Source organism: Barbus barbus (assembly GCF_936440315.1).
Source record: "Barbus barbus genome assembly, chromosome: 47".
NCBI classification, from domain to species: Eukaryota; Metazoa; Chordata; class Actinopteri; order Cypriniformes; family Cyprinidae; genus Barbus; species Barbus barbus.
The window spans coordinates 24087427-24115058 of NC_136725.1; the positions used below are offsets into that span (position 1 = coordinate 24087427).

Genomic DNA, 27632 nt, shown 5'->3' on the forward strand with positions numbered 1-27632 from the left:
TTTGTGAAACCCAGCCATCTTGGCTCCTGGACTCTCTAATCATTAGCTGACGAGTTCAATCAGGTGTGCTTCATTAGCAACTCTTCAGAAGTGCTGCTGTGCCTCCAACAACAGGGTTTGCAGACATTGATCTACACAAGCCTGAAGCAATGACTGCTGACAAACGCATTCTGGTCTCAGTTTGCTCTCGCTGCTCTGTGCTCCTTCCTCTCATGCAAGTTGCTTTGGATTAAAGAATGTGCCAAACTCAGAAATGGTGTTATTTGACCGTCTAACAAGGCTTTTCTGACTCGTATATAGTCACAATACACACACAGCAAACCTTTCCATTCTATTCAGACACTACAACCAAGCACATATGCTATTTCATGCAGACGCTAATATTTAAAGCTGCTCAAAAAATGACAATTCTAATGCTTGTAATGTCAGTTAATAACTCATTTATAACACATACCTACATAACACTACAGACATATCTCTCATCACGCCATACCTCCAATAATATATATCTTAGTAAGATGAGATTGAAATGAGCCAAACATGCAATGCTGATTGAGAGATGAAGAAATAAACGCTGATGATTTGGAGGCTTGTGAAGATCATTCTTCCGCTGAGGAACAGAGAAAGTAAAGCTTCTGGAAACAAACGCTCCTCAAAAGATCCTGATGATCAGATTTGAGACGCACTGATTTCTCTAGAAAATGATTGATGGAGAATCAAGTAAAGCTGAGCTGCTTCAGTCCAGTAAGAGTTCATCTGGAGATATGACTGCAGTTATTCTGACCTTTACTTGATCAACATCAGTCCAGATTTGACTCTGAAGCAGCAGCTGAAGCTGGACGTTTCTACAATCACACTAGAAGAGCTTTTACTTAAGAACACAAAACAAAGCAGAAGGCATGGAGTACACTGTGTGATTCCTACATTTCACTGCTGGTTATACTCTGTATAATTGTGTATGTGACAAATAAAAATCTTGAATCTTGACAAGCAAGTATTTTGATTATATTAAAGTTCTGCACATTTGCATATGAAATATGATTCAGTGTCATAGTATAAAGATCGCAGCTCTATATGAGCGTATGATGACTGTACCTCATCACTGCTCCAGCGGTTGGGGAACGAGGGTCTCTGCCTCTTGATGCACACCACCTCCCTCATGTCCTCGTAGGACGGGTCCGTCGGCACCAGGTCATGATACGGCAGCTGATATTCCTCCACGATCCCTGCAGGACCACACACACAGCACGACAACGCTTCAGATCACAGCGAATCACAAGCTTTTGTGGCTGATTCAGTGATTCTTTATTCCGAATGCAAATCATAACTATCTCCTCTGAATTCACTTTACACTTCTGCTGAGAAAACACACTGAAGTGAGAGTTGTGGCACACTTCTGCTTTCAAATACACTTTAAAAAAGACACACTTTTGTAAGGTGTCCTTGTTACACTGTAAAAAACACAAAAAGTTGAGCAAATTTAAAATTAAGGCAAGCAGCTCCAGCAGATTTTTGTATAAACTTAAAACAAGTTGAGAAAACTCAAAAATCTGCTGAAGCTGGTTGCCTTGAACGTTTAAGTTTGCTCAACTTTTTTCTTTTTTTGTTTACAGCGTACAGTATAATTATATATTTAAGTACTGAGTAATATTAATTAACTACATGTGCTTACTATATGGTTATGGTTAGGATTAAGGGTTGGCTTAAGGTTACTTGCATGTAATTATACATAATTTATTAAGACTTTTTTTCAAATCTGAGTTCAAGTTTGTTTTTTCCTTTTATGAACTCTTTGGACTGAACTGAACAGAGCAATACTGTTATTTACTCATAACATTTGTTGTATTTTTTTCCCCAAAATTGTTTAAATGCTGGAAAATTGAATATTGTCATTTTGTTTTACTAAATATTGTAACTAAAAACTAACATATATAAATATTTTGACTTGACAAATTTTAACTAAATTTAAGTTTAACTCCAAATCTAATTTGGGGTCCGCCTCCGTTCCATTACGATAGCACATGTAACATGTAACAAGGACACCTTACAATAAAGTGTAACCCAAATAAATACTAATTGTAAACAGTTTTTTCACTCAAATTGCTAGTGACTTTCACAAATACAAATAACTAACAAACAGCAACACTGTGACATTTTCATGTAGAAATGCTTAAATGGTACTTTCTCATGAAATTTGCTCCAACAATATTAATGTATCATTACACAAAATTAATTTCTACTGTCTACCTCACTACTTTCATTCTGCTTTAGTCATCTACTTTACTAAACACCACTGAGCACTAATGTCTACACAAAACATCTTTTTTTTACTATCATTTCATTGTATGAAAGTTAACATGTTTGTACCAAAATTGTTCATAGTATTCACACTGTGTTAGAATTCATAAATGAACTGTTCAACATGCTCACATTAAAGCCAGTTACCACATTCATTCAAGAGATTTACAAAGACTACAGTAAACACACAAACAAATCCTGTTTCTCACTCCAATTCAATTACACATACAAGCTCAACATCAGGTATGAAATATGATCCCTATTGAGAAACAGTGTTTATGAACAGACAAACAATGCATTTAATAAATCCTAATGAACTGAACACTTTTAGAACAGAAATGATAAGATTATAAGAATACTTCATCAGTAATACCTGCTATGAGCTACAACATTACTTCCATTAATCCACATTATTTCAATTTACTGGCAAATAATTGCTTTCAACATCAGATTTCCTGGAGGACAAAACTGCATTATTGATGATTCTGCACAGAAATGACTCCACCACTCACATATTCATCATATATACACAATGTCTTATATTGCTCTGTTGGCAGTGCTTCATGGAATTGAATCTTTCCTTCATTACATTCATCAACATCCTCTTTTTCTCTATTGTTTTTTTATTATTATTTTATTGATTTACTTTAGTTTTTATTTTATTTATTTATTTAGTTATCTATTCCTACTATTGTTATTGTTATTTTTTTAATTCAAATCAATATTTGTAATGTAGTCATTCATCCCACAGCTGCTTGGTTAATTGGTTTGGTTTAGTTCACAGCTTAATTAATCAAGGCTTTTTTTATGAGATTGGTGAATAGGGTAAAAGAAATCAAACAATCAACCATTAAATAAATAAATTACACTTTGAATATATTACACAAAGTGCAATAAAATAAACACACAAAAGTGTATTTGGAAAGTTTTCTTTCCACTGCTTTGAAACAAACACTTTGTAAAAAGCCAAATAACCCAAAATCTCCAGACTGACTGATGCATGAACAGTTTTTTCCCGTAGTGTTTCACCCGAAGGAACGGAGTCTGCTGGAAAAGTGGACAGGCACTAATACTGAGAGGACTACAGAAAAGAATCAGATCCTGACAGATCAAATCAAAAACTCACCGCCGGACACGCATCTCCTGGCCATCTCCCACAGGATCAGGCCGAAGCTGTACATGTCTGCCATGATGTAGGACTGGAAATGGCAGCTGTTCAGGCTTTCGTCCAGCACCTCCGGAGGCATGTAGCGTTTGGTGCCGACCCGTGTGTTCAGCGGGATGTCCACTTCATTAGTGTCACTGACAGCAAACACAAACACACACCGAATCTATCAAACATCATCATAAAATCATCAACTCTTTCAGATTCTACATATTTAGCTGCTGCCACATGATTCAATATGATAATCATAAGATTACACTTTTTTGTGGGGGGTGGGGTCATAAAAATATAATACATTCTACATATCCCTTAATACTTTTTGAATAATTTCTGTGCATGCATCTATGTATGGATGATTGTATATAACTGATCAGACAATAGAAATTTTGTATAATTTTCGACTAATAAGTGATAATGGTGGTAGATATAAACCTTACATTTCAAAAATTTATATTTTACAAAATTCAACACTACATATGCTAATATTTATAGGGTACAACGGGGCTAACGGCCCACCTTAAGAAACAATGTGCTATTCCCTGCACCTAAAATGCATAATTGCAGAAATATATATATATGTATATATATATATATATATATATATATGCTTGTACTGTACATTAATGGAGCGACAGATTTTGTGTGAAAATAAATCATTCAAGTCGTTTATTTTATTTAAAAATCTTATAAATGTATGAGGTGGCAAGAGGAGCCTTTTACCACCCCCCCCCCCCCCCCCCCCCACGTTATTGATATAAATACTTCAGCTAAAATAATGTTTTTTTAATAATGTCTAAGTTAACTTGTTCAAAACTATCACTTTAGCAAAGTTTGTACTATTTTCTGCTTATTTTGAAAAATAAGATCATTCATTTTTGTTCAATAAATAACTGTCATTAAAATGTTAATATAAAAAATATAATTTAAAATACAGAAACAAAATCATTTTAATAAGTAAAGATTCTGCAAGCATTGAAGGAGATCCAATACTAATTGAATATATATTTACAGTAGTAACAACAAATGATATGTTATTATATAATATGATTAATATCATGTATTTAAATATGATGGTTTCATTCCAATCATGGTGATTATCTCTAATATGGACACCCAACATAATATATTTGCCATCTGAATCTAACCATGTCATGTCAACAAACAGAAAAGTCAGCGATCTATTAATTATGATGTTAATTACTGAGCACCTTCAGCCCAACAGCAGGGGCGCTTTTTACTTTTACATATTCGTTCGTTATTTAAAAACTGCTGCTTTAATTATCTTAAACAAAACTGAAAATCATAAAGAAGACTTTTGTCTCAAAATATATGCATTAATTTTAGCGATTCTCATTTGCTACTTAAATCTACAACATTTTAAAAAACATCAAATATTAGGTCCAGTAAGCACAGAATCATCTTTGAGTCAAAGATCAGATTAATATACACCTGCATCTTGAAAAGCAGATGTTTTGGAAAGTGCTACGCCATGTGTTTGTGCCGTCTAGTGCTTTAGAGGACAATAATATCAAAGGCGCCTTTAGCCCCGTTGTACCCTATATAAAAAATGTTAATACTTTTGTATAATTACTTTATTAATTTATAAAAAATAACATCATGACATGCAATTATATATTTTATACAGTTTACATAACTGTAATGTTTGTATAAAAATAAATAAAATCAAATGTAAAATTAAGCTTGGCTAATTATGTGTCTAACATCAGTCTAATGTAATAACGTTATAAAGGCCACAGATGCTTTAGCTGCTGTACCTGATGAATTTGACGGCGAGCCCGAGGTCAGCGATGCAGCAGGTGCCGTTCTTCTTCACCAGGATATTTTTGCTCTTCAGATCTCGGTGAGCGATGGCCGGCTTGCCCTGTGTGCCGAAGATCTCGGTGTGCAGGTGGCAGAGGCCGGAGACGGCGGAGTACGCCAGCCGCAGCAGCGCTTTGGTGTCCAGTGTGGTGGATTTGAGGTAGTCGTACAGCGAGCCATTCTCGTGATAGTCTGTGATCAGATACAGCTGCGTCCACGAGCCCGTGCCCTTGATATCCGCCGCGATGAAACCTGACGGGAACATGGGAAACGGACAGATCTGACCAATCAGAACTAGTGGTCAACAGATATACTGGCAGAAATTTGCCATTATTTGAAAACTGATGTGACCAATCAGAACTAGTCCTTAACCGATATATCGGCTGATATTTCACAATTATTTTATTTCAGACCTGATCTGACCCATCAGAACTAGTGTTCAACCGATATATCAGCTGATATTTGACATTTTTTTGAATTTCAGACCTGATCTGACCCATCAGAACTAGTGTTCAACCGATATATCAGCTGATATTTGACATTTTTTTGAATTTCAGATCTGATCTGACCCATCAGAACTAGTGTTCAACCAATATGTCAGTCGATATTTGCCATTTTTTACTTTGGATCTGATCTGACCGATTGCAGCTACACTTTAACCGATATATTGGCCGATATTTGGCAATTGTTTTTTTTATCTCAGATCTGATGTGACCGAACACAACTAGTGGTCATCCAATATATATCGGCCGATATTTTGCATTTTTTAATCTGGATCTGATCTGACTATTCATAACTACTGAGCAACCGATATGTTGACCAATATTTGCCATTTCTTAATTTATTTGTTCTGTTAGGCCAATATGACCAATATGAGAACAGTAGTTGGCAGAAATTGTTGCACTTTTCATACTTGTTGATAAAAAAAAAACATTTCCACTTCAACATACAATTTCAGAATCAAGAAGATTCCATTTAAATAAATCTTTTTATTTTAAATATAAAATTTTTTATTAATGTCAAATTCTTTATCATAGTTATTTACACTTTAATTTAATTATTCAATAAATATTTAATTTCAGTTATGCATTTATTTTTTACTGCTTTCTAAGATATCGGCATTGGTCATTGAAAAATCCATATCGGTTTTCCACTAATCAGGAGCTTCCTTACCCAGGATGTTCTCGTGTCTCATCAGGACGGTCTGGTAGATCTCGGTCTCTCTGAACCAGCTGGCCTCTTCTGTGGTGAAGAAGACCTTGACGGCGACCCGTTCGCCCCTCCAGCGGCCCATCCACACCTCGCCGTAACGGCCCTTCCCGATCTGCTTCACCATCTGGATCTGTTTGGCGATGGTTCGCTGCACCTGCAGAGGAGATAATGGGATGCATTAACACGAAACCGCAGCGTCTGATGTGATGTGTTACTAGATCAGCAAAACTTCAGCAAGAGTACAAACATTTACTACTACAGCTACTTGCACATTTTCACTTCCACATGTTGTATGTGGGTGTTGTTCTATGGATGTATATGTATTTCAGTTTCAGCAGGCAACTATTTTTACAGCTAATGCTGAGACATGAGAGTGAACTGGGCCAAAATACAAAAAGTAAGTTAAACATTCAATGTGATGAATATATTATTTGAAGATGTAGGCTATGTATCATGTAATGGATAAAGTATACATCCTGTAAATTAGGTTTACGGTGGCATTACAGTACCTTTACAATACTTTACATACAATACATTTAAAGGAGGATGTGAATATTTTCTAGAAATAAAAATTTCAAAAATTAATTTTGACCTTTCTGTATTTGATTATTCTTTCTTACCAAGCTCTTAGAAAGTCCAGCCACTATCAATCACAACAATGTATATTATAGATGATTAAGCATATAAATTGTCAGTTTGTTGTTTTACACACATGAACACAGTGATTTGGGGGCCCTAAGCAAATTTCAGGTACGGGGCCCCAACACAATAACTATAATGCTCTTTTACGCGTAACCCTTATTTTGCTCACAAGCTCTCTCTCATTATAGCTATAACTATTACTTATTGTAACTATTAACCCTTCACAACTTAAGTAGCCTAAATAATTAGTCAACCTGATGCTGTTCTAAAGCCATATTACTACCTTATTTTTTTCGGATAACAAAAGAAGACATATTAAAAAAAAAAAGCTTGTCCATTTAATGAATTGTAAACTTCTTCAATCTTTTTCCAAAAAGGATTAGAATGTCATAAAAATTATCCCATGCAACTTATTCTGTATTCCAAGTGTTCTTAAGGCATACGATAGGGTTTGCCGAGAAACAAATCGAATTAAGCGAAAATCTCCAGTCATTGCATTCGTGCATTTATACGTGTTTTTATTTTATAGTTCATTTGCATTTATTGTTCGCGCTGGCACACCCAGGAAAAGCACAAGAGAGTCATTTTGAAACATTGAGACAAATAAAATTATGACTTGAAACACAACAATTTCTTTACTGAGGTGAATATAAGTGTTCTGAGACGATCAAAACAGCTTAGAATGCACACAAAGAGCTCATTTACATCTTATCTACACGTTGTTATAATGAGAGGATTCACAAGCTTGCAGAACTCCGCACCTAACAAAAACTCGTCGTTTTGAGTGGTAAGTGAACATTTGACACAAATATATACTGGTGCATTTGCCAAATATGTTTCGCGAATATCAGACGGGGCCCCCTAAGCGGCCGCTTACCTCGCCTATTGCTTAAGTCCGCCCCTGGTCGTGAGATGCAATAGACATGTAACACAAACCATAATCCATAACAACAAAAGACAATACTTTATTGAACCTTTTCTGATAAGAAGCGTGCGCTGCAAACACGAGCATTTTTGACCATCGTTTCTGTCCAGTCCACTCGTTTTATCGCGTTTAACCACAGCTGTATTTTTGTCTGGCAGTGGCAGCAGGTACGCTATAAAATTTCAAATTGGAGCCTGTATTACGTCGATTCTTGCATCCAACATCACAACAAGATGATATTTTAAGCTCCTTATGTAGCCGAATCTGTGCTGGTTTGAATGGGCCGCCTCCACTTTTCCTTTTGTTTTGCCTCCAGCTAGCTCTGTGACATAATCGTGACATCGGCACAAAAAGGGTCTATATATTTATCCTTATAAATTCAACTGAAAACACACAAAAATACACTAGAATTATGGGAAAACATGGCTTTAGTATTACAGTAAAAAACAGTAAATAGACAGCATAATACAGTCATTTTTCAAAGTTCTGTATAGTTGTCAGTTTATTTTTTTAAGTGTGTATATTTATATTATTTTTAGTAAAATATTTTACTGCTATTTATGAAAAAAAAATGAAACTGGTATTTATACAGATTTATTTTTTAAAATATGCAAATTATGCCTAAAAAATGTTTTAACACATACCCTTTAAGTAATATTTTTGCTTTTTTAACTCTGCATGACTTTCAGTTTTATTTTTAAATTGTATGATGTTGTTATAAATGTTCTGTTTGTCTAAAATATATTATCAATAATAATAATAGTAATAATAATAATAAAAGTTGCAGATAATCAAAAACGGACAATCAGTCTTTTTGTTCTCAAATTATAATTTTTATACAGCTGATTAAAAAAGTTGATACCAGTCTAATGCAACTGACCTCTGTCGATTATCATTGATATTATCACATAATAATTATAAATGATTCCACTGTTACAGAGACTAAACACATTTGAATAAAACTAAGCTATGTAAAAGAGAATGGAGTTCCATTGTTTGTGTGGAAGGTTAAGACTGGACTGATGTTGTGATGTGAGTTTCTGACCAGCAGAGGGAGTCCTGATCCGCTGCCGGAGCTCTGAGACTGTTCGATCAGATCCTTCAGAGATTCTCCAGTGGGAATGAAGGTCTCGTCCTGCTCCAGACCCATGCTGTAGCGTGCCTGCATCCCCTGACGCTGATATCTGACACACATCAAACACGGGACATGAATTCAAGTGACTGATTCCTGTAAAGAAGACTGCTGAGAGTGATGAGGATGAGGAGGAGGAGGAGGATGCTGATGTACCTGCGGTAGCAGTATATGACGCTGGCAACCAGCAAGATGAAGCAGACGCCCATTGAGGAAGACAGAGCTATGTGATAAATTCTGCTGTCCTGATCTGAGAGACAAAACACTTCAGTCAAAAGTGTGTGTGTGTGTGTGTGAGCAACCGCTTCATCTGAGGTTTATCTAGTTCATCATGACTAGTTCTAGTGCTGAGAGTGATGTGCTGAAACTACTGTCCTAAAGCAATATCAGCGTGTTTTTCACAGTAAAATGCACAATATTTTGAGGAAAATCATGTTTGAAATATGTTTCTCATTCTGTTCTCAGGTCAGTATGTTCAGCAGGGAAACTGAGTCGTAATCGATCATCGTCTTCCTGCAGCACTGCGCTCCAATTTCTGACGGACGACACCGGTGAGAGCCCAACGCAGGATGCTGCTCACTGGGACTCTAACTTTACACACACACACACACACATAATTGTGGGGACATTCCATAGGCGTAAAGGTTTTTATACTGTACAAACCATATTTTCTATTGCCCTACACCAACCCTACACCTAAACCTACCCCTTACAGGAAACTTTGTGCATTTTTACTTTCTGAAAAAACTCATTCTGTATGATTTATAAGGGTTTTGAAATATGGGGACATGGGGAAATGTCCTCATAAATCACCTTCTCCTTGTAATACCTGTCATACCCATGTCATTATACAAATTTGTGTCCTCATATATTGCACTCACACGTGTGTGCACACACCCTCAAACTCACATACACACGTGCACACACACATGCACACACACACTCACAACACACATGCACACACACACACACACACGCACACAATCACACGCACGCACCTATGCACACACATTCACACACTCACACTCACACACGTGTACGCACACACTCTCTCTCTGAGGTCTGAGGTGTCACAGACGGACAGCTATCAGGAAACTGAAGTGTTCCCGTGAGATGACGTGTCCTTTTCATGAGAGCGGTAGGGAACACACTCCCACTGCAGCGCAATCCCAGCAGCCCCTGCAGCCCAAAAGCTGCGGTTTGTAACAGTTTAACCTGTCAGAAACCATCAGCCCAGAGACTGTGTGTGTGTGTGTGGGGCGAATTCTGATCATGTAATATCAGCATGAAGAATTGTTTTACAGAGTAATGTGTATGTATAAATGCAATTTATCATGTATATTTGTCTAAAAATTAAATTCAAGATTTCAGATCATGAGATCATCAGAAACATCTCAGTCTCAGTCAAGTGTGTGACCGGTCGTGTCGTGTAAATTTTGGGCCGTCTGTGTGATGTTGTTATGTTTGGTGTGGTTTTATGAATGCTTCTGTGTCTCACCGGGTCTCTTGAGCGGAGGCAGCGTTGGATGGAGATCTTGGTTACAGAAATCCTGATCTGTGCAGCATTCCAGGATCCTCCTCAGTCGAGCATTCCCAGTGTCCTGATGGGAAGAGAGTAGGTGTTCATATCAGACAGACAGACAGACACACACACACACACAAACACACACACACACACACACACACACACACACATGGACAGATGAGACAGACAGACAGACAACTCACCCTGCACTGAAACTCTGAGCCCACCAACCCCAGACAGCCGGACGTGAGCACTGGAGAGCCGCCCTCCTCTTCCTCCACCATAGTGAAGCAGTAACCATCCGTCCTGCATCATCATCATTATCATGTTAAGATGAGCACTGGGTAAAACTAAAGACTATGACCTCTAAAACCAGATCTATAATAATAGTGTGTGTGTGTGTGTGTGTGTGTGTGTGTGTGTTGTACCTGCAGGTGTTGTTGGTGGAGTCTTCAGGACAGTGATGATAACAGTGACACAATAACATCCTCTCTGGAATCAGCGGTGTGGCGCTGCCGCTGCTCTCCTTACCGCCCCCCGCCGTCACCTTCCCAGAATTCCTCTGTAACATGCTTTCCAGCACATTTGCTGCAAGAACAAAGATTCACATTAAAATACTACAAAATACAAGAGTCCTAAAGGAGATAAATCAGTCAGAACATGGGATTATGGGTAGTGTAGTTCTTCTCCAGAAATTAAACACACACTCTTTCCATAATGAAGCTGAAATGGTTTTTACACAATCAGATCACATCAGTTACCAACCTCAGCTCGTAATACGTTTGTCATGAAGTTTAGAGTTTATCGCTAATGATCAGTTTCACTCGAATGTGTTAAACAGCTTAACATACACATCAGAGCTGTGTGTGTGTGTGTGTGTGTGTGTGAAGAACAGCTCGTACAGCTCTGATATCACAGCTGTCAAGGAGATAAAGCCGCAGATGCTGTCGGCCTTGACAAGATGATCAGAAATACTGAGACAGCCTCCTGCTGCCAGCAGCGATCGTGAGCAGAGCTTCATCAGAGTCACGATCACATTTAACTACAGACCAGCAAAAGCCCCACACAACAGCAGATGATGATCTGCACACAATCCTCACGACGACACAGAAAACTGACCGCTTATAAACCATACATACTGTGCATCAAATCTCAAACTGCCTGATTGTGTCACAGAATATATCTATTTATCTATATCTATACTATCACACAGCTCAATATATAAAGTTGGATATATAAGCATTTCCAACTTTATCCACATATATTCAGTACATTCATATGCAGATATACTGCAGATCTCAATTGCTTGAAAGATTAAACACGTTAAACAAATATTATATCAGTATTAAAATAAATCAGATGAATTTACATCAAAATACCATATATTTGTTTATTCCTCTATATTTGAACTGTATCGTTCTTTCTTTCTCATGCCACTCCATCAGTTCTTTCTTGTGTTTAAAGTATTGTTTTCCAGTCAGTAGATGCTTCTCTTATAAATCTCACACACATGATAATAAACAGATAAAACTGTCTGACCCTGAGAGTGAGCCGAGATCTTCAAAAGAATCTGAAAACAGGTCACTGTTTCAATATTAAGATGAAAAAACTGCTGCTCTTATTATTATCACTTAATTTATCTTATTTTAATTTTTTTAGTATCACAAAAAAATTTCTATATTTTTTTTTTAATTAAAATTTTTCCTTCATTTAATATCAAATTCATTGCTGATCTTATCATCACATTGTTTAAGCTGGTAATTTTTCCTCTTTCTTTCTTTCCTTATTCATTCATTCATAATACATTTTTATTATTAACTAAGTTTATGAAATATAATTACAATTTATCATTGTTTTTATATCACCTTATTTATGCAGTTAATTTATTATTTTGATTTATTAATTTTTACATTTTTCAATACTTTTAATAATTTAATAATAATAATAATTGAACTTTTAATCATAATTTTTATTTTAACAATTATTTTATTTAATTTTTTTACCTTCACTTATTATCTTTTTTATATCTATATTTCTAACTTTATTTTTATATATTTTTAATGAGACAGCAATGACACTTATATTTCTTCTTTTGTTTGCGCTACTGCTGTTCTGCACCATATACACGTGCTTTGGCTATATGGATGTACAATAATTGATCAAGCTTATAAACACAGTAATACTGAAAAACACACTGTCCTGAGATAAATACACTCCTCTGAGTCGAGATGATCATTAGTAAGCAGCTCAAACTCAATATAAACCTCCTCACATGAACATAACTTCAGCTTCACAGAGACACAGAACAGCAGTGCCACTGATGTTAATCACAGACACACACCATAAATACACCATTGAAGATTTAGAAACACTTCAGTCCATCACACTAAAGCAACAAACACTGGAGATCAGTGACGACAAACCGGCAAGGTCACATAGAAATCTGAGAGAATCACACACACACACACACACACACACTCTCTCTCTCTCTCTCACACACACACACGCACGCACACACACACACACTCTCACACACACACACACACACGCACGCACACACTCTCTCTCTCTCTCTCTCACACACACACACACACACACTCTCTCTCTCTCTCTCTCTCTCTCTCTCACACACACACACACACACACACTCTCTCTCTCTCTCTCTCTCTCTCACACACACACACACACTCTCTCTCTCGCTCTCACACACACACACACACACACACATTTGTGAACAGTGGGGACATCCCATAGGCGTAATGGTTTTTATACTGAACAAACTGTGCTATTACCCTACACCTAAACTTAGCCCTCACAGGAGACTTTGTGCATTTCTACTTTCCCCCAAAAAACTCACTCTGTATGATTTATAAGTGTTTTGAAAAGTGGGGACATGGGTCAATGTCCTGAAAAGTCATCTTCACCTTGTTATACCTGTGTTATACCTGTGTCATTATACACATTTGTCACAAAAACACACACACACACACTCTCTCTCTCTCTCTCTCTCACACACACACACACACACACTCACTCTCACACACACACACACTCTTTCTCTCTCTCTCTCTCTCTCTCACAGACACACACACACACACACACACACACACACTCTCTCTCTCTCACACACACACACACACACACACTCTCTCTCTCTCTCTCTCTCTCTCACACACACACACACACACACATACGTTTCTGTAAGTGGCTGAGATCAGCAGAAACAGGAGTTTTGTGTCACTGATTCTAACACTTAGAGAACGCAGAGAGTTTAAGCACACAAAGCAGCAGCGGTGGAGCTCATCCGTCAAACACTGCTTTACTTTTCTCTTTATTTAGTCTTTCTGGCCTCTGTTGAGGTGAACAGACATTTTCTTCTGTTGGTACAAGAGAATCATCGTTCATCCGCACAGCTCGTGAAACAGATTCCTGTGATTGTGATTCATCAGTAAATATATTTACACATACATTTGCACAGATATAAATTAGAAAGACATTTTTTACAATTTCAGCTTTTTTTTAGTGCCACAAAAAGTAATCATTAAAAAAATTAAATAAATATTTTTGCATTTTTAGTATTTCATGTGAAACATCAATTCCTGCGATTGTGATTCATGTGTGAATACATCTATGACATCAAAAAGAGAAATAATTGTAAATATACATATCTAATATCCAAATCTGCAGAACAGATACAGATTATGAAGAAATCTTTTTGTATTTTACAATTTAAAAACAAAACTATGAATCATTCATCTGCAGAGCCAGAAATAAAAAAAATAAAAAATAGAATAGAATAGAATAAAATAAACAAATATATTAAATTAAGAGTTTAATAGTTCAATAAAACGCACGCATTGATGTCTCAGTGAATAACTAAAGCAGAGAGAGAGAGAGAGAGAGAGAGAGAGAGAGAGAGAGAGAGAGAGAGAGAGAGAGAGAGAGAGAGAGGATCAAGTGATTGAGTTCTCCAGGTGTAGGGAGTAAATCTAGCGGACACACACACACAGACATCACACACACACACACACACACACACACACACACACACACACACACACACACACACACACATACAGACAGACAGACACACACACACACACACACACACACAGACACACACACACACAGACACACACACAGACACACACACACACACACACACACACACACACACACAGACACACACAGACAGACACACAGACAGACACACACACACACACACACACACACACACACACACACACACACACACACAGACACACACACACACACACACACACAGACATCACACACACACACACACACACACACACACACACACACACACACACAGACACACTCACACACACACACACACACACACATACAGACAGACAGACACACACACACACACACAGACACACACACACACACACAGACACACACACAGACACACACACACACACACACAAACACAGACAGACACACACACACACACACACACACACAGATCTCTGAGCTCAGTGAGTTCACACAGGAGTCAGACTCTTCATCCATCAGCTCTCTGAGCTCAAAACACAGCAGAAATATCTCAACACATCTAATATTCAGCAATCAAACGTACAAGCATTTTTACAATCCACAAATCTGCCTACATTTTCAGCCCAAATCTGGACTGTGCTTCTGCTTTGACCTTTGACCTTTATTGGGTCTCAGATCAAACCCAGTCAAACGAATCAAAGCATCACATAAAACATACGCTGGCATAACTGCTGTACTTTTCCAAAAACTCTTTCCTGAGTTCCAAGCGGAAAGACATTTCATTCAGTCTGTTTATTTGTGTTGAACACAACGAGCGATAATAAATCATCTGAGCGTAACAGCGTGTTGTGTTCGGACCGGACGTCTCCCTTCAGCTCCGCAGAGAAACTTACAGTCAAACAGGACAAGAACTGGCTACAGCAAATATCGAAAGATTTATATTATACAAATATATCAATATATATCTATTTTATATTAAAATAAAAAAACTCACCTGCAACAACGAACATATACAATATAAATACTTATAACACCAAAACCAATTATAGAGAATATATACTGTATATATATATATATATATATAAAACCCAAAGTTTCCAGTGCAACATTGCTTATTTCATTTTAATGTACTAAAAAAGCTAAAACTGGAAGAAAATGAATGAAAATATTTAAAGATAAACATGCCAATAAAATTAATTGTACGACCAAAAGAAGTTATAAAGAAATCTTGCCGTTTTGGAATTAGTTAAATAAACAAACAAACACATAAATAAATACATTTTCATATTAGTATTTTTGTTTTCTAACATCCACAGCTATAATAAATAAACAAATAAATAAATAAATAATCTTTCTCAAAGGATTCATTTATTTATTTACTAATTAATTAATTTATTTTTACTTGTACAATCTAAATTAAATACTGTGTTCACAACAGGCTTATTATAATTAACTGCAACTAAAATAAAAACTAAAACCATTAAAAAACCTTTGTTACTTTAAATAAAATTAACATTAATTGAAATAAAGTAACATTTATAATAATAAACTTTAATTATAAAGTTAATAATCAGCTAGTTGCCAAGGCAACATTTAGTTTCACGTGATACAAGTAATTAAAACTAAAATGCAAAATAAAAAATTAAATATCAATAAAACTACAGTCATAACTGAATTAAAATATAACACATTCACAAATAAATGAATCAAAAACCAGTGATCATTTAAAGACAAAACTAGAATAAATCCTATCTCATGCATAAGCCTTCAGTAAATGTGTTGATGTAGTGATATCTGTGGTGAAGTGGAGATCTTACTGTACTCTACTGTAAGTCACTTTGATTGAAAGCATCGGTTTACTCACTAATGAACTTCCTCATAACTACAGTAAACATATGAGGCTGTAAACTGATGTGAAATCATGCAGTTTATGATCTGGTCGTGAAGCGAGTGAAATCTGACCGAAGGAAAATCAGGAGTGAGAGTCGTCCCCGAACAAAAGCATGCGACAGCAGCGGCTTTCCACACCATGTTTAGACACACAGAGAGCCAGGGCCCGTCTATCCCACACACACAGGGCCGCGGGGACCCAGATAAACCGCACCTGTGTGTGTGTGTGTGTGTGTGTGTGTGTTTCATGCAGTGCCAGGATCTGCAGCTGTCTGCTCTCCATCATCTGAGCGTGTGCAGTGTCAATACGAGCAGCTATTATTACACACACACACACACACACACACACACAGCCTTACGACCATCTAACTCACACACAAACTAGACAAAAATCACTGAACTATTCAAAACTCATTCAGTTTCTAACCCAAACACTCTTCCTGTCTGTCATTGGTCAGTCAAACTAATAGTCCCGCCTTCAATTCACGCTATTGGTCAGTTTTTGACTGGTCAAACTATCTGATCAATCACAGTCAGTGTGTTTCCCTCTTTAGGAAATCAATAAATCCATAGTTTATTTATTATTGACTCTGCATATAAGGAAAGAAAACATTTCATCATCAAAACAGAGGAATGAAGGAAGCTAAATTTAAATGCACTGCAATTTAAAATAAACTCATTAAATGATCTATTTTATTAATTTGATGACATTTAACAGTATGAATGACTGCAAATTAATTTCCAGAAGCATAATTATATCATATAGTATATTTATATTGTAATATTTACTTTATAATATTACTTAAGACATTATTTATAAATATACATATACATTGATTTAATATATCATTGTTATATTTATACATTTATATTAGATTTATATTTATAAATGTATTAATAAAATTATATATATATATATATATATATATATATATATATATATATATATATATATATATATATATATATATTTATCATTTTATTTATTATTCAAATAATATTTATTATTGATATATATAAATACATACGGTAACACTTTAGAATAGGGAACACTTCACTATTAACTACGACTTTTTCCTCAATAAATGCCTAATTTTCTGCTTATTAATAGTTAGTAAGGTAGTTATGTTTAGGTATGGGGTAGGATTAGGGATGTAGAATAAGATATTAATATGTGCTTAATTACTATTAATAAATGGCTAATATTGTAGTAATATGCATGCTAATAAGCAACTAGTTAAGAGACCCTAAAATAAAGTGTTACCATACATACCTATATACATAATTATATAAATAAAATTATAATTATATTAATAAAATGACAAATTTATCTATTTATCTATCTATCTATCTATCTATCTATCTATCTATCTATCTATCTATCTATCTATCTATCTATCTATCTATCTATCTATAAATTAATAATATAGATTAATTAATATTTATATATTAAATATTACAATCTATTAAAATACATTAAAATAAATTAGTTTGTGTTCAAATAATAAAATTGATCTGTCATGTTTACATTTTTAATCACAAATCCCTGTCGTTCTAATTTATCCTGTTAACCTTCACCCCTGTTAACATTTGTGGCCTCGCAGGTGAAAATAACCTACCTAAATTAAAATGGTAACAGTTTGTGACAAAGTGTGCTTACACAAACAAATTAGGTATCTTTGGAAAGAAGAGACTCTGGGCTTTACTATCTATCATCCAGAGTTGATAATGCTCAAAAAGATAAAAAGTTATAGGCACTGACGTGCCTTGAAAAATATTTTTCCACACTGAATGTTTTTTTATTTCATATACAAATACATGAAATAAGTCCTGGAGCAATCCAGAAAAGTAATGGATCGAAAGCCATGTGTCTCATCAGTTCATATTTCAAATTTGAAGAAGATACCATGAAAAATGAGATTCCTGCAATATTTTTTCTGAAACTATTTATAGTCCCCCCACCCCCCTGTTTGAGGAAAAATAACCACCAAATGGATTGCAGAATTATACAAGCTATTTTAGTCATTATACATATTCCTGCATAGTTTTTCAATTATAAAATAATAGACAGATTTATTTGAGCACTAAAAAATACAAAAATAATTATTTGAGTAATAAAAAAGGAAAAAAAATAGAAAAAAAATGCTTTGTATATAGTATGTATACTGAAGTATTCTTCGTTATTCGTTATTACAATGATAAATATCACTGCCAGACGTGAAGTGATATTGCCAGACATGGTCATAGAGTCAGTAAACACACGCTGATGTGCTTCCATTCAGATTATAATCAAACAGATGGGCCATATAATCAATAATAGCTGATCAATGAATCACAATGATAGCCGTCATAGAGCCGCTAATAAACACGCTGATGTGCGTCCATACAGATTATAATCATGCAGACACGGCCACATTCCCCACACAATACACACACACACATATAAAAAATGTAGAAGAAAAAAAAAACAGTTTTTTATGGATAAAGCAGATCGCTAAGTTACGCCCCGCTCAGATGACAGAAGCGTCATAGCCCGCGTCAGAGCTCGCAGGAGGGAGCGCCAAATTCAAATAATCTATATTCCGCTTTTCTGAGACTTTTTTTTCCGTAGACGGTCTCATTATTTTTGTAAAACCGTATGCTGTAACATCGTTTTGTTTTTTTTTACCACCAAGACGCTGTTTTTGAGCGTAATTTATTCCATAACGGACGCGAACAATAACTCTCTGAAGAAATGAAACGTAAACAAAGGAATATTCATCCTTATTACAACGTTATTGTTTCGCTGGACTAAAAGTGCTCGCTGGGATGTTTTTCTGTGGACCCTTACCTCTCTAACTAAACTGGGATTTCAGCAGTGGACGCGTTTGTGGCTCGTTATTACAATGATAAAGGTACGTACGGCTTTTTTACTCTGCGTGTTTGGATGTGTACTGCTTACACAAATGTAGCAAATTTGTGCCACTCATTCCTTATAAGCTTTCCATCGAAAAACAGCGATCTGTCGTCGATGCTTGAGGCTTAGACCCTCAGAATGATATATAGTTTGACAAGATTAACTTTGTCCCGTTTCATTTATTCTATTAGAAAACAATGACACATGCAAACAAAGAGCGTTCAGTGCGACGTCGCTCTGGTGAACGTTAACACGCGATGCTGATGCAGATTCATCTCAGTCTCATGAACTGAAAGGATCTGATTCTGAGATGGTTTTGAGTGCATCAGCATCTGAGCTCATCCGGTCAGGAACAGAGTCTCTTTGAGGAGCGTGAGCTTCGGTCCCCGGGGCCCGGGGCCACAGGTGCAGGCCATGCGGGGGCCGCCGCCGCTGGATCGGGTTCTGTTTGCAGGAATCTGATCCGTCTCCGGTTTCCCCGCGCGGCTCGGATTCGTTACGGAAGCTCGTCTGCTACGATGAAGCTCATCTAACGAGACGCCGGCTGCTCGTGTGCTGAATTAGAGGAATGTGACAAAAGCAAACACGACTCGGCCAGCTTCTTTTATCATTTATTCATTTACAGCCATCACAGAATGATACATTTTTGTTTCATGTGACTGTAACTTTCAGAACTCAAACTTCATCTCCAGTCCAATTATTTATAACTTTATTTATTTGATTAAAAATGCTGTAAAACAGCAAAATATTATTAAAATTTAACACATCAGTTTCTATGTTAAAATGTGTTAAAGTGTAATGTATTTCTGTGATCTGCAGCTGTATTTTCAGCATCATTACTGCAGTCTTCAGTGTCACATGATCTTCAGAAATCATAATAATATACTGATTTACTGATCAACAAACATTTCTGATTATTATCAATGTTGAAAACAGTTGTGCTGCTCAATATTTTTGTGTAAACGTGTCGTACATTTTATTTTTCAGGATTCACAGATGAATAGAAAGGCATTTAGTATTTATCAATTTAATGCATTCTTGATTAATGACAGTATTCTTTGAATGAACAATATAGCGATAAAGAAAGAGAGCCTTAAAGGCACAGAAGCAACATTTTTAAAAACATGATTAATAGTCAAAGAAAAGTTAACGCAAACAAAGTGATAACAGAAAAGAGTAGGACCTGTTCCTGTAAATGAAGCTTGTGTTCCTGAGAACTGTAATACAGTCATATTTGGCCAGAACTCAGTGACCTTGAAAACACCTGCAGTGAGCGAGAGACACAGCTTCAGAGTCTGAAACACTGAGCGGAAATAAAAGCTCAAACTCAACTGATTAGGAATGATTGAGCACGAGAGACTCGACTCACAGAGTTTGATACTGGAGAGTTTGAGTTGAAATAAGTCAATAACGTACAAAAGCAATTAAAAAAATGTATTAACAGCACAGAAATGCAAATGGATTGCCAATGAAAATTACATTTACTTGTGTTTGACTGTTTATTAATAAGCATCATCCCTTTCATTTGAGAAACATCTGTTCATTGGTCCAAATGACCAGAGCATGAAGCATGTGTTATTTTAATTTCATTGAGATACCATTATATTTTTTATAGTTTTTGTTAATATTCTGAATAAGTTTTTATTTTTGTATTTTCTGCTTTCATTTTAATGTAGTTAAAGTTTTAGTAATTTTGTTGTGTTTTTGTCATTTTTAGTAGCTCTTATATATATATATATATATATATATATATATATATATATATATATTAGTGCTGTCAAACGATTAATTGTGATTAATTGCATCCAAAATAAAAGTTTTTATTCACATTATACAGTATACGTGTGTGTTCTGTGTATATTTTATTATTATTATTATTTAGTCATTTAGCAGATGCTTTTATCCAAAGTGACTTACAAATGAGGACAACAGAAGCAATCAGTTGTAATATTAAAACAACTAAAAACAGATCCAAAACTAAGAGCTAAAACTTTATAAATACTACCTATACACATGTTAAAAATAAAGAAATTTAATAAAAATGACAAATGCATATAACTATATTTCAAAACTTAACATTTAAATGAAAAACAAAAAAAATAAAGCTAAAAAAATTCAAAATATTAAAGAACAAACGGTATAAGAGTATAATAATGATTCTAACACTAAGCCAAACACCAAAAAACAACAGCTATATATATATGTATATGTACAACCACACACACACACACACACACACACACACACACACAGACTTATAAATTCTATATATATATAATTTCATTTCCATTTAGTTTGTTGAAGTATTAAAATAACTCAAATTAAATAAAACTAAAACTTAATAAAAGACCTATACAGACATAATAAATTCAGACATTATTTCACTAAAATTAAAATAGATAAATACAAATCACGACAGTATAGTTTATCAGTAATCCTTAAAAATATCACTGCTAAACACACATGCTGAAAACAACAACTTACTTACACACAGTAAGAAATGGTTATAAATTTAGCTGAACACACTTCCTTATTTTTCCACAACAAATGGCCAAGTAAGCTCAGACACTGACGAGACACACGAGACAGACCGAGACCAAACGCAGTATCAGCACGTCTCCACACAGAGATATAAAACATGTATATATCTATGAAGTCTATATAGTTTTTATTATTTAATTTGTTATTATTTTAATTCTGGGATGAGAGTTGCTGAAATTGCGTTTGGTCCCGTACTGTATCGTGTATCTTGTCAGTGTGTGCACTTGCTTGGCCATTTGTAGTTGATAAACAGGAAAGTGGGTCCAGCTGAATTGAAATGATCATTTGTTAGATTGGTATAATAAAGGTTATTATACCGCGGCAGCGGTCGCGGCAGTCGTCGTGTGAAGCCCTCTTAGTGTGAAGACCAAAGAGTGTAAAGACCATCGACTCTACCGTGCGACTCCACCGGGCAGGGACACCGGCAAGGGATAGTAGTAGCTTTTTATTTAATTTTTTCATTGATATGTTTATTATTGAAATGTTGTTGTTATATGCATGTGTCAATTTTATTTAATTTCTTTATTTTCTTAAATATGTGGGTAGATAGTATTTATAGAGTTGTAACTTTTAGTTTTAGTTACTTTTTCTTATTTGTAAGTCGCTTTGGACAAAAGCGTCTGCTAAATGACAAAAGTAAGTAAGTAAAAGTAAATACATCACTTTATTTTCAGTTTCCACTTTTGTTTTTTTTTTTGCTTTTTTTGGTCCAGAAATAATTTTATTCCTATTTAAATATTATTTTATGCCTTTATTTATTTTTTAGATTTCTTGTTTTTTTTTTGACAAACATAATATAATAAATATAATAAATTACAAATATAGGTGTGTGTGTGTGTGTGTGTGTGTGTATATATATATATATATATATATAATACAAATATAAAAGCATAAAATCTATTTTGTATAGATAGTTAATAATTAATTATTATTTTAAATGCTCATTAATTACACTTAAGTATTTTTATTGATACCAATCCCCAATGAAATACCTCTATTTACAACCAATATTTGTATCCATCTTTGCTTGTCCATTATATTAATTTGCATTCTTTTTTTTACTGACCTCAATGCAGTGCATTCTGGGATTGACTTCTCTGTGAAAGATACATGCTCAGCCAAAATGAGTCTTTGAAAATCAAATTTGGCACAGACTTAACTTGAGAAGTGTGTCTATGAACCCTGAAAGGGCTGTCTAAGTAGGCAGCACACTAGGTTTCAAAACAAGCTGTGTCTCAGTCTTCGTTCACTGTGTGTCATTTCAGTCGACCGTGTGGGAATTTCACCCAAAAACGCTGGAGAAACTACAGCATGCCCACCTGCCCACGCGCTGGAGGAGCGCTGAGGACGGGAGGAACTCCTCGTGACTCATGAGCTGAGGAGCGCTGAAGGTCACGACTTCTCTCCCACTCCAGTCTGTCCTTGACTCATGCTTTCATCTGATCGAGAGCCAGAACGCTCGACGGAGAGCAGTAGCACCTGCTCATGTCCAGGAGGACGCAGAAACCAGACCCACACCACAAACCTGCTGTAGCAGAACTTCTTCACCACGTTAATGCATTTACATGCACTGGAAAAGCAGCGTTCAGCTCAGAAACTATGATCTAAAACAGCACTGTTCCTAATTCTTTTATGATTTTGAATGAAATAACTTTCCAGTTAACTAAAACACACTAACGTACGCATGCATGTGCATTTTAACTTACTCCATGCATATTCTAAACTATCCATGCACATCTTAAATATGAGCTGAACAGGACTCTGAAAGTCATTTTTACATTTTAATAGTTTATTTTATATTCAAAAACATTTTCTTTTTTAGGTTTATGAAGACAATATCTAAATGCATTTTCCACAGTAAATATTCAACATGAAGTTGACATTTGTCACTGCATGAGTATTTAAGGGGGTTTAAAAGCTTTCCAGTTACCTAAAACATACTTTTCCATACAAATGCATGTACATTGTAACCTAAAATCTTGGTTTTGAATAAAAATAAACTCCATGGACACATTATGCATCATGCATTTGTTAAATATGAGCCGGAATGGACTTTGAAAGTAATTTTTCCATTTCAATAAAAGTTATTGGAAAAAAAAAAGTGTGTCCTTTTAATATGAATCATCCATAATATAATTATTCAGCATTAAGTTGACACATGTTGCACTATGACAAAGTCCCTAAAACTATTTTAGGCACTGCATTTGTCAGATTCTTTTATAATTATTATTCATGATTATTCACCATATTAATGGACTGACTACTTATTTGCACTTTTATAAGTTAATTTATAAGGAGAATTCATAAGGAGGGTGTTTAGAAACCTTACCTAAAATATACTTTTCTTCACACATGCATGAACATTTTAACCTAACATCTTCATGTTGGTTAAAAAACAAGCTCCATGAACACATTTTGCAGCGTCTAGGCATGCATTTATTAAATATATCCTGGAATAGACTCTGAAAGTTATTTTTACATTTTAATAACAGGTTATGAAGATACATATTCAGCATGAAGCTGACATATTTTGCAACTTCCTAAAACTATGACCTAAAACAGCATTTTGTAATTATTATTCATGATTATTCATCATATTAATTGACAGACTACTTATTTGCACTTATAAAAGTTCATTTGTCACTGAAGGAGCATTTAAAGGGTGATTAGAAACTTTCCAGAGAACTAAAACACGCTTTTCCTTACACGTGCATGAACATTTTTACTTTGAATCTTGGTTTTGGTTAAAAAAAACTTTAAAAAAATTTTCATGCATATTTTAAATATGAGCTGAAATGGACTCTGAAAGTCATTTTTTTTTTTATTTTACATTTAAGACAAAAATGTCTTCTAATTATGAATCATGCACAATAAATATTGAGCATGAATAAAGGTTGGCCTTAGTAAAACTGGTTTTGACTGGTATAATCATCAAGATGAGATGGTAAACAACTGTAACACACTCACACAGTTATCGGTCTTCTCAAGGAAGAGCCGATGAGATGAAGGTCCCTCATAAGCGCAGATGTGTTGGAGTCTGTTTATCTCCACGCTGACCTTGACGGTGCCATAAAACACTGAAAGCACCAGTTCTCCCTCTTATCACTCCTCCGAGCATGAGATACTTTAAACACCATCGCTGTTTCTCCACACGATTCACAGAAACGCTCAGGAATGCACAACCGCAGATGACTCTTAAACAGAGACGTGAGCCACAACAACGGCTGAATCATGTACCACTTACACTGAGCTGTTTAGAAACAGAAATGTGAAAAATTCCCTGGAGAAACACCTAAAGCACATCTGAAGAGCAGCAGAAGGTGCAGGTGAAAATGCATGCACAAAAACACAAAGCAGAACAAAACTTCAACAACCTGACCTTTCTGAGCGGAACTGTAGGTTTGATTGATGTGGGATTGATTGGAAAGTGAATTAATTGATCTAAAATATAAGAAGAGGTTTGTTGGATTTGTTGTGTGTAAAGTTTTGATAAAAAGAGGCAGAGTTTTGAAAATGTGTGTGAGCAAAACTGTAATGATAAAACCAGAATGAAAATGTTGACTGAAATGTTATCAAATAAACCTGGTATTACAAATATTGCTGGCTCTATGCAACTGCTAAAATGCAATATAAACGTAAGAAATTCATCATCAATACAGACAAATGCACAACGATCAACACACACGAAGCTTCCTGAACACATCTGACTCTTGGAGTTCATCACTAACATCACGCTGAATGGCAGCTGAAGCAGTAAAACCATGTGAACGTGCACCAGCTGCGGGATATTTCTGACCCTCAATGTGACACACAGGGGTTTCAATTATTTTAGGTGAGGGCGAGCGCATGTGCGGGTGTTTGTTCATCTGTGTGTGTGTGTGTGTGGGCTGAGAGAGTGGAATTGATTTTACAGCCTGCGTGTTTAACAAGTGTCTGACAGTAGATCCCTCTCCAAGACTTCGCCAAATGCCTCAGCGACCAGCAAAAACCCAGCAGCGGCGACACACAGACGTCAGACTCTGCTGCATGCAGGTTTTTCCACTTCGTACACAACCAGCCTCTCCGTAATCAATTTTACACCACAATGATTTAAACACATGCACTGGAAAAGCATTCTAGTAGAATTAGATCTAGTATATTCTACATCAAGTGACATGTCTTGCAACGAGACTAAACTATTAGATAAAACAGCATTTTATAATTATTCATCATTTTAATGGACATTTACATCTTCGCTTTTAAAACAGCTTTGAAGAAGCACTTTTATATTATGGCATTTGAGACTGATTTAGGGGAGACATAATATGTGACCCTGAACCACAAAACCAGTCATAAGGGTCAATTTTTCAAAATTGAGATTTATACATCATCTGAGAGCTGAATAAATGAGCTTTTCACTGATGTATGGTTTGTTATGATAGGACAATAATTGGCCGAGATGTCTATCAGAAAATCTGGAATCTGAGGGTGCAAAAGAATTTAAATATTGAGAAAATCTCCTTTAAAGTTGTTCAAATGAAGTTCTTATCAATGCATATTACTAATCAAAAATTAAGTTTTGATATATTTATGGTAAGAACTGTACTAAATATCTTCATGGAACATGATCTTTATTTAATATCCTAATGATTTTTGGCATAAAAGAAAAATTTATCATTTTGACCCATACAATGTATTTTTGGCTATTGCTACAAATATACCCCAGCGACTTAAGACTGCTTTTGTGCTCCAGGGTCACATATATGTTTCCTATTTTAAGATGTTGTATTTGTTATTGTCTGTGTTTGGTTTTCTTGAATGCATTGTACAGCACTTTGGGCTGCTCTTGAAGCAGTAGAAATGTGCTATATAACAAAATGAAATAAACTTACATTTAGGAGACGCTTTTATCCAAAGCCACTTATAAAAGATGACAATGGATGCAATCAAAATCAACAAGAGAGCAATGATACAATACAAAACAAAAATATTGTATTGATACAATACAATACAAAAGAGCAATGACAGCAATTATTTGTTTGATTTGTCACTAACGGAGCATTTATCAGGTGATCAGGCCTAAAACACACACATGCATGTACAAGCAAAATTTTGGTGCTGATTAATAAATAAACTCCATGGACACATTTTTCAGAAAATACCCATGCATATTAAATATGAGCTGAAATGGACTCTGAAAGTCATATTTACATTTTAATAAAAGTTTATGAAGACAAAAACGCTCAAGATTCAACATTAAGTTGATGTTTTGCAGTGTGACAAAATCCCTAAATCTATGACCTAAAACAGCATTTTATAATTATTATTCATGATTCATGATGACATTATTTGACGGACCACTTTTAATAGATAATTTGTCACTGAAGGAAATTTTAACAGAAAATTTTAGGTTCCAGACAAACATGCATGTACATTTTACCCTAAAATCTCAGCATTTGTAAAAAATAAATAAATAACTCCATGGACACATTTTGCATCATTTACCCATGCATATATTAATATGAGCTGAAATGGACTCTGAAAGTCATCTCAAAATTGTAATAAAAAAGTTTATGAAGACCA

At 35.3% G+C, this 27632-nt stretch overlaps 1 protein-coding gene across 2 annotated transcripts in view; it reads right to left on the minus strand.

The window, feature by feature from the left end:
• Positions 1-27632, minus strand: part of LOC306865754 (bone morphogenetic protein receptor type-1B-like) — a 102931-nt gene that overhangs the window by 2144 nt on the left and 73155 nt on the right. For both annotated transcript variants that reach the window (XM_079410524.1, XM_079410523.1), the window contains exons 4-12: positions 11149-11308; positions 10924-11026; positions 10694-10796; positions 9352-9445; positions 9109-9247; positions 6458-6650; positions 5239-5536; positions 3425-3600; positions 1096-1226 (exon numbers count right to left, since the gene is read on the minus strand). In XM_079410524.1, coding sequence (XP_079266650.1) covers positions 1096-1226; positions 3425-3600; positions 5239-5536; positions 6458-6650; positions 9109-9247; positions 9352-9445; positions 10694-10796; positions 10924-11026; positions 11149-11308 — 1397 coding nt within the window. The remainder of the gene's footprint in view (positions 1-1095; positions 1227-3424; positions 3601-5238; positions 5537-6457; positions 6651-9108; positions 9248-9351; positions 9446-10693; positions 10797-10923; positions 11027-11148; positions 11309-27632) is intronic.